The sequence below is a fragment of the Lissotriton helveticus genome, chromosome 12, assembly GCF_964261635.1.
Source record: "Lissotriton helveticus chromosome 12, aLisHel1.1, whole genome shotgun sequence".
Classification (NCBI taxonomy): domain Eukaryota; kingdom Metazoa; phylum Chordata; class Amphibia; order Caudata; family Salamandridae; genus Lissotriton; species Lissotriton helveticus.
The window spans coordinates 469,129,539-469,142,560 of record NC_136073.1 but is presented as its reverse complement, the minus strand read 5'-3'; the positions used below and the strand labels follow the sequence as shown (position 1 = coordinate 469,142,560).

The window sequence follows — 13,022 nt, the reverse complement described above, 5'->3', positions numbered from 1 at the left end:
TTTGACTCTTTACAGTAGGTTTGGGAGTGTTATAAAAGAAACTAAATAAACAATAAATGAATACTTTTAAAATTATTACACAGACACATACCTGGCAATCTCCCAGTGCAAGCATGTCTCCTACACACAGGGATTGAAGTCAAAAACCTGCCTCTGAATTATTGTTTTTCTTGTGGAGTGGTAACAAGCTGAGCACCCATGTATCTCTCCTTTGCATTGGCATTGAGGAGTTACGTTGCAGATAGCCCCCAACCATGAAGAGACACCAACAAAAGGAGGATGATGGACCTTTAAGTGAGGCTTTTGTGTTGGGCCTAGCTTGAAGTGAAAATAAGAAATACCCCTTGTGCTTGCAAATTGATGCTATAGATGGAAAACATATGTGTAGACCTAGTGTTGGAAGATTACACTGGGTCAAATTTAGTATACATTACTGGGTGGCTGCCAGATCCAGCATACAGTCCCACGTTAACCAGCGCTTTCCCTCTAGTTCCTCACAGCTAACGGCTTTTTCAAATGTGAGAAAGCCGTTAGTCAGCTCGAAGAGTGAGAACTAGGTTGATGAAAAGCTTCACAGGTACTAGAGGGGTTTTATGAAGAGTGGAACGAGAGGTAATGGGCAGGTTTTGTTATCTAAGAAAGTGGGAGACATTCTCGTAGATGTTTTTTAACGTGGGACTGTATTGTATATACAGATGAAGGGGAGTTGATCTGGAGCAGTAAAGCGTTGGGAGGAACTAGAGGGAAAGCGCTGGTTGAGCTTTTTTCAAACAAAGTACACAATGAATAATGTTAGTGTATCGATATGACATGCATTTTAAAATTTGAAGTCTAAAATGTTGTTGTCTGACTTTGTATTGAACCCCAGACGAAGGTTGATGAAAGCAAATGAATTGCATTGGGAATGTGATACTACTGAGGATGAACTATGCATGTTTCCTGCCGTAAAAATAAGGCTTGGATGGACATATTTACCGCATCAGAATTGAATACATAATGGTTTTTTATGTGACGATGAAAAGGAATAAAAAATTGAGAATTGGAATAAATGGATTAAAATTACAAAACTGGATGAATTTTTGGAATTTTTGTGCAACAAAACCTTTCAGCAGTGCTTCCGGCATGGGAGCAATATTACGTTCCCTTACTCATTGTCACATATTTTTTCAAGTGGTTGGAGGGCGGACCCCGATTCCGTAATGTACGCATTCTATTGTTAACAATGATGACATTGAATACATGATAAAACGTAGTGCACTCCACTGTACAATTGTGATCTCGATCTTATGGTCATTGTTAGAACTGGGGGTCTCTAGTTGGCAGAGATAGGTACCACTGTCCAAATAGGGATCCTTGCTTCCAGTCAGGGTAAGGAGGAAACACTCCTTAGATAACCTCTGCTCACCCCCATGGTAGCTTGGCACAAGCAGTCAGGCTGATCCAAAAGCAATGTGTAAAGTATTTGTACCAACACTCACAGTAACACAGTGAAAACACCACAAACTGACTCCATAACAGTTTAGAAAAATAAAGGTATTTAATCTAAACTACACAAGGACAAAACAACAAAAAATCCAACATACACAGTTCAAGAATATGGTTGAGAAAGAGTTCTTAAAGTTGCGATAAACTAATCCACAGTTGCGTGAAAAGTTCACAGTTGCATCCCGTTTAGCCAACAGTACCTTTAAATGCGACAAAGTTCCAAAGCAGAAGCGGGTGCGGTGGAAAACAAGCGATGTGTTGCTCCTGAGACCATGGGGAGGCGTTGGCGACTATCCTGCTGCAGCAGCGGGCGTGTTGCGACGAATCTGGTCTTTATGGGGAGGAAGGCGATGACTTGCATGGATTCCGGTGCGTAGGTTCCGTAGGAAGTTTGTTCTCGCAAAGGCACGATGCGATAATCTGCAGGGGCTGCGACGATCTCCGGGGCGACGATGCATGATCCAGCAGCGATCTTCCTCTCGCAGCTCCTCGATGCGATGGCTCTGCAACGATGTTCGCAGCGACGTGATACGGTCCGCAAGTAGGCGGTGCGGCGATCTCACCCAGCGATGACAGGCTCTGCGACGATGCTCGCAGCAATGGTGATCTTCCCGCAAACGAAGGATGCGATGTCTACGGCAGCGGAAACAGGCGCTGCGACGATCTCGGCCTTCGTAGCGGCGGGAATGTCCTTGCGCTGTAGGGATGCGCTCCGCAAGCGAGCGATGCAGTAACTTTTCTCTAGCAAAGTCTCTCAAATCTTGGTTTCCAGCTTCCCAGCACATGTACAACTTCCAGAGGCACCACAACTGGCTCAAGAACTCTAGGAAGGACAGAGCTCTCTCAGCATAGCTAAGGGAAGCTGGGGGTGAAGTCCTTTTGTTCCTGGGACTTCAAAACAGGGAGCCAGCTCACAACAGGCCCTTGGAGATTTCTTCAAGTCAGGGGACAAAGCAACAACAAAGTCCTTCCCCTCTCCTAGGCAGCAAATCAACTGCAGGTCAGTCCAGCATCAGACAGCAGGGCAGTCCTTCTTCTTCAGTCTTCCAGCTTTCTCCTTGGCAGAGGTTCCTTCTTGTTTCCAGAATGATCTAATTTTCTGTAGTCAGGGGTCCTGTACTTATACCCCTAAAAGTCTTTGATCCCTTTGTGCAGGTGGGCTCTGAGCCCGGTCTGAACCAGTTCTGGGTGTTCCATGAGCACTTTGTTTTCCTGGCCTCTCCTTTCCTTTCAAGGAGAGGGGCAGGGTCGTCAGCCGCCCAGCAGGAAGTGCAGCCAGGATTGTGGAAGGTAGGCACAGCCCTATTGAGGCCCAGGTGCTATCCCCTCCCACCACTCAAGATGCAGATGCAGTCATTCAGCCTAGGGCTGACCCAGCCAGCTTCCTGGGGGCTCCCAACCCCTGTCACTCTCAAACCAGACAGCCAATTCACAAACAGGCCAAGGCACACAGAAGGGTCAGACAAGAGAACAGCAACTTTCTAAAAGTGCTGTTCTCAAACACAGGATTTAAAAACAACCTTTCCTAAAAGATGTGTTATTAAATTCTGAGTTCAGGGATACCAGACTTTTATCTCCTATCTTGCTCCTATGGGAAGATATGCTGGTAGCCACTGTAGCCAGCATCCCCCATGATAGCCTATGGGGCAAGATAGCCTTACAATAGTGAAAAACGAAAATGGCTGTACTTCACTACCAGAGCATGTCACCTGCACAAGTACATGCCCTACCTTTCAGATACACTGCGCCCTGCCCAAGGGGGTACCTTGGACCTTCCATAGGGGTGACCAATGTGTACAGAAAGGGAAGGGTTAGGCCTGGCCAGTGGGGACACTGACCAGGAGGACATGGCAGTTCACAGACTGCACACAGGCACTGCGGTGGCAGGCCTGAGACACCATTTTAGGGCTACTCATGTGGGTGGCACAATCAGTGCTCTAGAACTGACATTGTTCTGCATTCTGTCCATCAACCGTTGTTTTTGCATTTGTCACCCCGAGTGAGACAAGTATGCTCAGAGGTGAGTCCCGTGCTCTCCACACCACTGGAGTCCAGCTATCCTGGCTGATGACGGCTGATAGCCAGAAACCGGTCCTAGGATGCTTGATTCTGGTCCAGGGAAGACATGGGTTGGCATTTCGGGCTGGACTGTTCCCATGAGGCACAGGGTCAAGGCTGATTTGCATATGGCCATGTCTGAACTGGGTTGGTGTGGTGAGCAAAAAATTATGGATTTAGGCCCAGATCTCTGTACTGGGGTGAATGTATGACATTGTTCTGTATTCTGTCCATCAACTGTTGTTTTTGCACAGGCCCACTTGTAGCCTTTGTTATCACCAGCCCTGGCACACTCAGTGCACTGTACTAGGGACTTCTTAGTGACACAAATATGCCAATCATGGATAACCAATCACAATATCAATCCACACAGGGAGCTCTTGCACTTTGACACTTAACAGCAGTGGTGAAGTGCCCAAAGCATCTAAACCAGCAAAAACGAAATCCAGCACAGCATCAAAAATACAGGAGGTAGAGGCAAAATGATAGGGGGAAACCACGCCAAAATGCCAAGTCTAACAGTCATCAGTTGGGGCTCCAATCTCATTACATTAATAGTAAATAATATATATTATTCACTATTAGTGTAATAAATAATGGAATAAAAAATGGCATAAAATTAGCTTGAATATGACCTTCCTTAGCAGTAAAAAATGATTTTAAATGTATGTTGTGTGCAGAAGTGCCAGTAAGAGTGTGTTTACGTGAGAGAGTGTGCGCATGTGTGATTGTGTGTGTAGAATTAAGCATGGGTGTGTAAGTGAACCTTGGGATGTCATTTCCACTACCCCTCGCCTTTTGGTGAACTGGCGTTCATGTGAACCAGGTCTGGGGATAAGCACGTGCACACACACTTCCATGCTTATCATCAACACAAAACCCTAAAAAATCTTCAGCTTCTTCACCTGAAGATTTTCATAGTGGGAAACAGGACTTTTGTTTTTTGTTTTTAAGTGGTAGGTGAATATTTCAAAACTGTTCCCCCTCCCATAGTGCACATTTTACATTTTACCCACGGGAGGTTGGTTTGATAAAAGCATCTTGGAGTATATGTAAAACTAATATGTGCGGAGACAGAGAAATGTTTTGCTTGAGTCAGTCTTCTGCAGCATTTGAGGCATGCCCTCAGATGCACCCACTCAAACGACAGACGAAATGCAGCCGCCGCAGGTAGTGGGAGTACCGGCCGGGCGGTGATGTGGGGAGGGGGAGGGGCAGGGTGGGGGGTAGTAATGTATGGATTACAGACTTTAACAGGTAAGTAAACATAAAAATAAATAAAACGAATTTCATTGCGCGCAACGAAATTCGTTTTTTTTTATTTTTATGTTTACTTACCTGTTAAAGTCCGCAATCCATACATTATTACCCCCCACCCTCCCCCTTCCCCTCCCCACGTCACCGCCCGTCCAGTACTCCCACTACCGTCCGCAGCTGACAAAATGGATTTCACATAGTATGCAAGTTTTGTACAAAATATTATGGCAATTTTAATCTTTCATTCATTCATAATTTCTAGCTAGATTTAGCTAGATTTCACAAAAACTAAAAATGACAATAAGAAAATATAAAATGTTTTCTAAAGAAACGTAATAATAAAGGTAAAATAAGTGCTTGGTGTGCAGTGATAATTCATAATTATCTCTATTTTTCATTTTAGATTTTCAGAAGAGCTGACAAAAATGGTGAGTAGTTTTATATATTTTTTTTATCTGTTAACAACAGCAACAGATAGAGATCTGGATAATTTCTGGTTTGTAGTTTTATAGAATGTACATCTGATTTCTCAGTGTGCTTTTACTGAATGTGTTGTCTTAACACTCCTTGTATAGATTTCTTTGGGTTCAAAACCTTTACACATCTATATCCACTGGCTTGGTGCTAGCCCGACACTTGATTGGAATTGTTGCACATGGACAAACGATCATTTTATAAGTAGAAAAGATTAAAGAGTCTTGATAGCGAATTGGTTTGAAGTCTCTCCAGACTCATTTCAATTTCTTTTGAATTTCGAAATGCGACTGACTTTTTTGTGGAAAGCTCCAGTATTTATCTATCACTATTAGAATGTTAATTCGTTATGGTCATCCTTGTTATGCCTACCGGAAATCCGGTTTCAACTGATTTCACAAATGCCTTCAAATCTGTTCCCGAATGTGAGAGAAAACAAGTTCTAGCAAAAAATAAAACAGTCCAGTCCTAGTTAATACTGTTCCACGTAATTCTGTTATCTTGGAATCCCTCTTATGGCTTCCCTAAATCAACAGGCATCCTTTGCCAACCACATTGCTGTAGACGTTGACCATCATTGTAAGTTCTGATCTTTGCCTGGCCCCCCTGCTGCATGGTTCATGACGATTCTTAATGCTTGTCTTTTCCATCAAAAATAATTTATATTGGATTTTCCCCTTCTTCTCCTCTGCATGTCAAATCTTGCCATGGATATGGACTGAGGAAATTCTATTAACTCGGGCTTCTCTAACTGGGTCATTTCAAGCCTTCAGAAAGAACCGACCACAGCGTTCAGTATTTTCCTTTAAATCAAGACATGTGGTCATGTTTTGCCTGGTCTCTCTACTGGATGCTAATGTAGAAACTTATTTATTTATTTTTGTGTTTTATAGAGCGCAAACTTGACCCGTAAGGGTATCAGAGTGCTTTACAGGAATCATGGAAGTGTACAAAAGGCTTGGAATCTCAAGAATATACAATAGGTTAGGAGAGGACGTGGTGCTAGGTACAAAAGGGATAGCAAGACACGTATATACAGTTTACATTTACAAATACTCAAGACAAGGCCCCAGGTTTCTTGGTGGGGTGACTAGATAATCCGAGGGGAGGCAGTAGTCGGAAGTGAATCAGGGTCTCAGAGGTGGGTGAAGGCAAAAATGTAAGCGAGAAATTTACCCATGAGAAATGTCTCTAGTGTAATCTCTGCAAAGTACACAGATGTTTCATCAATGATAGGCCCTCATTATAACTAATATTAATATCGGGCCTAATATCCTCGGAAAGTGGACTATTAGGGTTTCCTCCATTTCATCCAGCTAGGTTTCAGGGGAAATGTGTCAAGGTTCTAGATATTCAGGTTATAAAATGAACTTTTGACTGGTGTTCAGGTCAAGATTATTTTGAATGCTACAAGGCTCTCAAAACATGGTGATTTAAACAGTAGGTCTTTTTAGATTTTCCTGCACCCTTTGATGGCCATTTACACAGTGTGTGGTATATGCTGGTTAAGTCAACTTCTGGAATCAATAAGACCAAGAGACCCAATTAGTGTTTTATGGACCGATATAAGACCAAAACGACATAATATGCATCTTCAGTGTTGGAGGCACTAATTGGATGTCACACTGACGCGGTCACCTAAAGCAAATGCCTTTTTGTTGATTGGCACCTGACTTTTAATCCAAAAAAGGTTGAAATAAGCAGCATTTGAATAAAATAGGGATTTGACTTAAGTTTTGGCAAGTAAAGACTTCATGAAATTGGTCCAACATCATGATATCACCCATTAAAAGTGTTCATATCCAGACTTTGTTGCCTGGTAATGTGTAAAATATAATTATTTTTCAGGCTTCATTCTCATTTTGGAGCCAACGTCCTATCACAATGTTGTGCTTAGGTTTATTGTTCTGCCCACTCTTAACTCATACCAGGAAAAGGTCATGAAGCCTTTCGCCATACCTCCTAATACTATTGACAATGATGGCATTTGTACCAGAGCTAATGTTATGAAGACATAAGTGTATAGCTGTAAGAGGAAGTATTGTTTTATCGAAAAAGGTGAATTAAAAAGAAAATTGAGATTGTAAAAGTTTTGTTCAGTCGATGTTTGAGATGCATCACTGGTTCTATATCGTAATTCTAAGTGGTGCAGAATTCAAATTGGTGTAGTGTTTTTAATTAAATCAAATTGCAGATGACTTTTTAAGGGGCGGTTTATTATTTTTTTGGTTTGCACAGAGTTCATTAATTTTCTATATGTTATTTATGGATCTCGGACCAGAATTTTCTTTTACCAAAAATCGATAAAATCTAATGCACTTGAATTTTTATTCTATTGTATTGTTCCCGCTTGATTGCGTTACGGTTAGGCGTACTTCACTGGCTCGAATTCTCTGGTGGCCAGGAAGTGTGTTGGCGGTGGGGGCCGGGAGTGAGAGGAAAGCACAACTCAGCATTATTAAAAAAAAGCGCATCAAGAGAATTCGGACTGTGTTTGACAAATGATTTGTGCAAATGGTTCGTCACCTTTAGCTTAGTGGCTTGAATTCATGTTGACATCTGTCGATAGTCATATCCTTGAGTGCTGCCTGAGTAAAATGAATTTTCATGTTTAATAGCACTTGAATAACTTCAGATCACCATAAATTTGATTCCCGAGACAGATGCTGGGATGGCTTGCTTTCTGCTTTCTGATTGATTATTTGAGGACTACAAAGAAACGTGGGTGGGGGGAGGGGTGGGTGGTGGAAAGGGAGATGGGTTCTAAATCCCCAGCCTCGGCCTTAATAAATCCATCAACTTGCGTTTTAACAAAAATGTTGATGTCAGGTGCAAAGTGTCACAGATTAGTAACATTAAATCCTTTCTAAAGCCTTCTCAAGTCTCTTCTTTGGTGAAAATTGTCAATTAATTAAATCTGTATTGCATGTAAAGAAATGCAAATAATATTTATATTCTTCACACAAAAAATGATATTATTTGTAACTAGCCGAAGTACGTTGTATGTCTCTGAAGAGGTTGATGCTTGACCATTGGCTGGATATTTGCAGGGTATATTGTTGTAGGTTAGCACAGAGTAAAAACTAGTTCTAGATGAAGCACATTTGATGCAGCTGTGGAGGTTATTTTAATTTTTTGAATTGGTCATCCAGAGTAAATGCAGTTTTACACTAGTCAGTTGGTGCAAACATTGGTGCAAAATTGCACCCACACCTGTGCAAAATTGCCTAAACATCAAGCTGTTTATGTAATTAGGCCTGTATGTCTCTGGACAGATTAACAACAACCATTGGCTGGTATGAGCTGTAGCTCAGTAAGGGCCTTACTACAGATATTGCACTAGTGCAAAACCGCATGCAATATTGGCAAAAATTTATTTTTGCATTAGCCTGATTTGGTTTTACAGAGAAACCCTTTTGAAATAAACGTTTCCGCGATTCTGTACTTGTGTTTGCAACGGTGTCATTAACTTGTTTCAAGGGGGTGCTTCCTTTGCACTAAAATTCAGTGTAACCTTGGCTTGTGTCAAATTAAAGAGAGTGTGCATGGGGAATGAAGGACGTAGACTACACAGTAATGGTCTGCAATTTGCACCCTATATTTCCAAGGTACTTTGGACAGGGAATGGACCAAGGACTCCATCCCAAGTTTAAAAATGCCTTATCAGGAAAAAATGTTTGTCAAACAATATTATCAATAATAAGGAAGCTAAGGTACAGATAGAGACATAGAACAAAGGCATTTTACCTGCAGATGGAAAACAATTTCAAACAACAAAAGTCATTCTTACTAAGATATAATAATTATATTTCTGTTCTCTATTTAAAAAGATTGCTAAATAAAACAATCAGCAGTTTTTTACATTTTAACAAGGAGAAAAGGCGAGAGAGGAACAAATAAAGGAACAAGAAAACTGTAAAAGTCCTAAATGTTGTTAAACTTGATACCACACCAAATAGTACTTAACATTAAAAGTAGAATTAACCAATATCAAATTCGCAATACTTGTAAAGGATGAAATATACCATAAGAATAAAGCATAGTAAATTAAGGAGATTTCAAAACTTCAGGCCCTGTACTACCATTAGTAATACTTTTGGATAGAAATGAAGCCTAAGGCATTCATAACAAGCCTCTTTTAATTAACCCTGGGCGAAGTACTACGATAAGCTCGCGTAGTTTGCGAAGATTGCGCTACTTCGCACTATGCGAATTGCATGTAGCACAGTGCAAACATGTGTAGCGTAGCATAGCGGTCATTTTTTGCTTGCTCGCGTTCTTCAACGTCATGTTGGTGACCGCGAGCAGGCAAAATGACATCCCGGCGAGACTTTTTCCTCGTTCGCGATCAGCAACATCAAGGTGCTGGTCGCGAGCGTGGAAAATAAACCTCCTGGCGAGATTCTCAACGCCGGTAGGTCAGGTTTCTCATTGTGAGTGGTCGCGTATGCTCGTGACCACTCCCGATGAGAAACTACCAGTCTGCGTTGAGAAAGCTGCCACTCGAGTAGAAATCTACTTGAGCGGCAGAAAACGACTGCTTGCACTGTGCAAGATGCGGTTTGCACTGATTGCACAGTGCTGACAAGCATCCGGCACTGTGAAATCAGTGCAAACAGCATTTTGCACAGTACATTACACAGTTCGCCTAGCTACACGTAGCTCGCATAGTGCAAAGTGCACTTTGCGTAGCTACGCGTATCGCTACTATGCGAACTACGCCCAGGATTACTCTTAATGGCTAATTAAACCAATGATAAATTAGCTGCATTATTCTATGGTTGTGAGAAATCATATTCCAACATTTAATGAAAATAATGTTGTTGGTGTTCTTCCAATCAGAAGTAATCACTTGTAAAGCAATGACAAAAAGGAGGTCCACAAACTTTCCTGTAAAATTATTTGTCAACCAAATATCAGAATCATCCCTGAGAAAAATGTGCAAATCATCAAATTGTGTATTAATTGGGCAACTTTCTATGATAATATGGCACATTTCTTTCCACAACAGTTTAACTTTGAAACAGTCAAAAAATATTTATTATACATGGTCTATTATAAAAAATATAATGTTTTGGTGGTGCGTGCAGAACGAAAGTTTGAGTGAATTGTAGACCAGATTTTGATCCATAAAGCATTGGAAAAAAATGTTTTCATGTCTTTTTCCCGTAGTAGTTTAACATTAGTTTTTGTCCAATCAGTATCAGAGTTGGTAAGTCTTTTATATATGTAAAGTGCTTTAACTTCTAAGCAAATAAAATTCAATTGTTCGGAAGTTACAACTTCTTCAAAATGTATAAGGAAAGGATCAAAACTATTTTGCTTGATGGCTTCAAGACATATTTATTTCTAAAAGAATTAGGAATATTAACTTTAGGTTGTATTTCTTCAAAATGACATGAACTGGTTGTCAGAAATTTTTTGTATAACATTTTAAAGCATATATCCATCCAATCCCACCACCGCAGAGATTTATTGGTTATTTTGATATCAGAGTTTTACTACATGGGGAAATATTATTCGTTAGGGTCTGAGTAATTATGTAAAACACATTTTCTAGACAATATACTAGAATGATTTAAGAAAGGCGAGAAAAAGGATTTTGAACTTTGTGACATGAATACGAGTAAAGGCAAAGGGTGAAACTTAAGAGAGCTCTATTTTATGCCAAACGTTGTTACTTAGAAGGACATTAGGTGAAAGTTCAGATTTGTTTGAGAATGACAACAAAATGATAATTCATGAAATTGGGAAAATGTACTCTTCCAATAGCTTTTGATTTTTACATTTACAAATGGAAACACTGGCAGATCTTTTGTGTCATATGAACTTTGACAGAAGGCTGTCAAATGATTTCAAAAACTTTAGAGGGAGTTTGACCAAAAGCATTGGGCAGAAAAAAATTATAATTAGCAAGACTGTCTTTTTAACATTATCTTGTCTTCCTTACCAGAATAAAAAAAAGGACTATATTTCAGAAAATGTGTTGATCTTGTTCTTTAAAGCCACCAAGTTAACAGGAATACTATATTTAATTGTGTTACAGTAAAGAACATCTAAAGATTACATTTTAGATCCAGAATTTCTAAACATATCTTTGAAACAATATTTATTTCAAAGATAGCATGGAAGCATTGAGCAACATCACTGCTGTCAGCGTCAGTGTTCAGCTTGCATCAAGAAACAACAAAATAAGTATAAGATAAAAATTTTAAAAAAAGCTGGAATAAAGTTTTTGAATTAGACATATATAATAATGTTATGTCTGCATATTCCATAAATGTAATATTTGCAGTTTTATATTTGCAACCAGTAAACATACTAGAACTACAAATATTCTCCAGAAATGGCTATTGGGATAACATAAATATTAATGGAGATAAGGAACAACCCTGTCTCGCACCTCTTTTAGGTTTAAATCTTGTTATTCACGTTTTGACTGATAACAGCGGCCACCTTCATCCACGGGCCGGTAGGGTGGGCAACTGTATCAAACAACAATAAATAAATGGAGAAAGAAAGGAATCAAAGCCAAAAGAAGAAGGAGAAAAGAAAAGGAGGGGAAGCCCGACAGCCAAAGCGAGAGTCTCTGTACTTGATGCTTTATTTAGAGGTGTGTCTTTTATCTCCAGAGGAATGAATTAGTCCTCCATATGGACTGCCTGCATGAGGCATAACACCCGCAGCTATACTAGGGTCATCAATTCTATAAATTAGTTTGAAAGGAATCTAATAGTAGACCCCCATATTTTGTTATTGTGCGGTAGCATGTCTTTGGCTCCCGTGGTCAGTTTTTCCATATGTACAAGGTCCCACATTTGGTTAACCAATCCAGATGGGTTGGGACTATAGTTGTGGCCTATCTAGATAAAAGAGTCTGTTTAGCTGCATCCAAGGCTAGGGCAATAGCTCTTCCACTGCAGGATCGTAGGGGAAAGGTCAGGGTGTTGGGGAGGCCCAGGAGGATGTAACTTGGGAATCTGGGTAGTTCGGTTTAATAAATAGTATCTATGTCCAACAGGACTGTAGACCAAAATTGCTGGATCTTTGGGCAGTCCCTCAGTAAACGTGACATGGTACCCTTCTGCCCACACTGTCTCCAGCACTGTGGGTCCCCTCCCACCCTCCATTTTGCAATCCTCACTGGAGTATAGTACCAATAGTGGGCAATTTTGAGAAACATTTCTATGCCCGCTGCTACACGAGGACGCCTGTGCCCTATGTATTATGTCCCGCAACTCCTTGGCTGAAAATTCCTGTTAACACCCATTCTCCCACCTACGCTGAGCTGGTATTTTAATGCACTGATGAGGTGCAATAAGGAAGGAGTATATGTCTGAGAGCAGCTTTTTATCTGATTGGTGGGTAATAAACCATTTTTCCAATGCCGTTAAATGACAACTGGCATGTGGGTGTATGTGGGGCTGTGTGACCCAGTGTCTTAGCGCGATGTAATGCCATTGGTTGTCTGGGGTTAGGTCATAGTTGGCACACAACTTCGTAAAGTTCATCACACCCTCTTTATCAAAAAGGTCCCCTATCCTTTTACAATTGGCTTCTTGCCACTTAATATAACCATCCCCAGTTACTGCTGATGGGACTTCTGGGTGCCCTATAGAAGGAGTCAGAGGAGATGTTGGAATGGAGAGAAGTCTTTTCTCTTGCACCTTGTCCCACAATCCCATCCTTGCCCTAGTTACTGGCGAAATGTACATTCCAATAGGTCTTTGGGAGCCACTGCACCTTCA

At 40.8% G+C, this 13,022-nt stretch overlaps 1 protein-coding gene across 1 annotated transcript in view; it reads left to right on the top strand.

Annotated features, from left to right (window-relative positions):
* NECAB2 (N-terminal EF-hand calcium binding protein 2) overlaps positions 1-13,022 on the top strand; it is a 1,192,488-nt gene that overhangs the window by 64,757 nt on the left and 1,114,709 nt on the right. Inside the window, exon 2 of the mRNA XM_078668986.1 lies at positions 5,204-5,228. Within this exon, the coding sequence (XP_078525112.1) occupies positions 5,204-5,228 (25 nt within the window). The remainder of the gene's footprint in view (positions 1-5,203; positions 5,229-13,022) is intronic.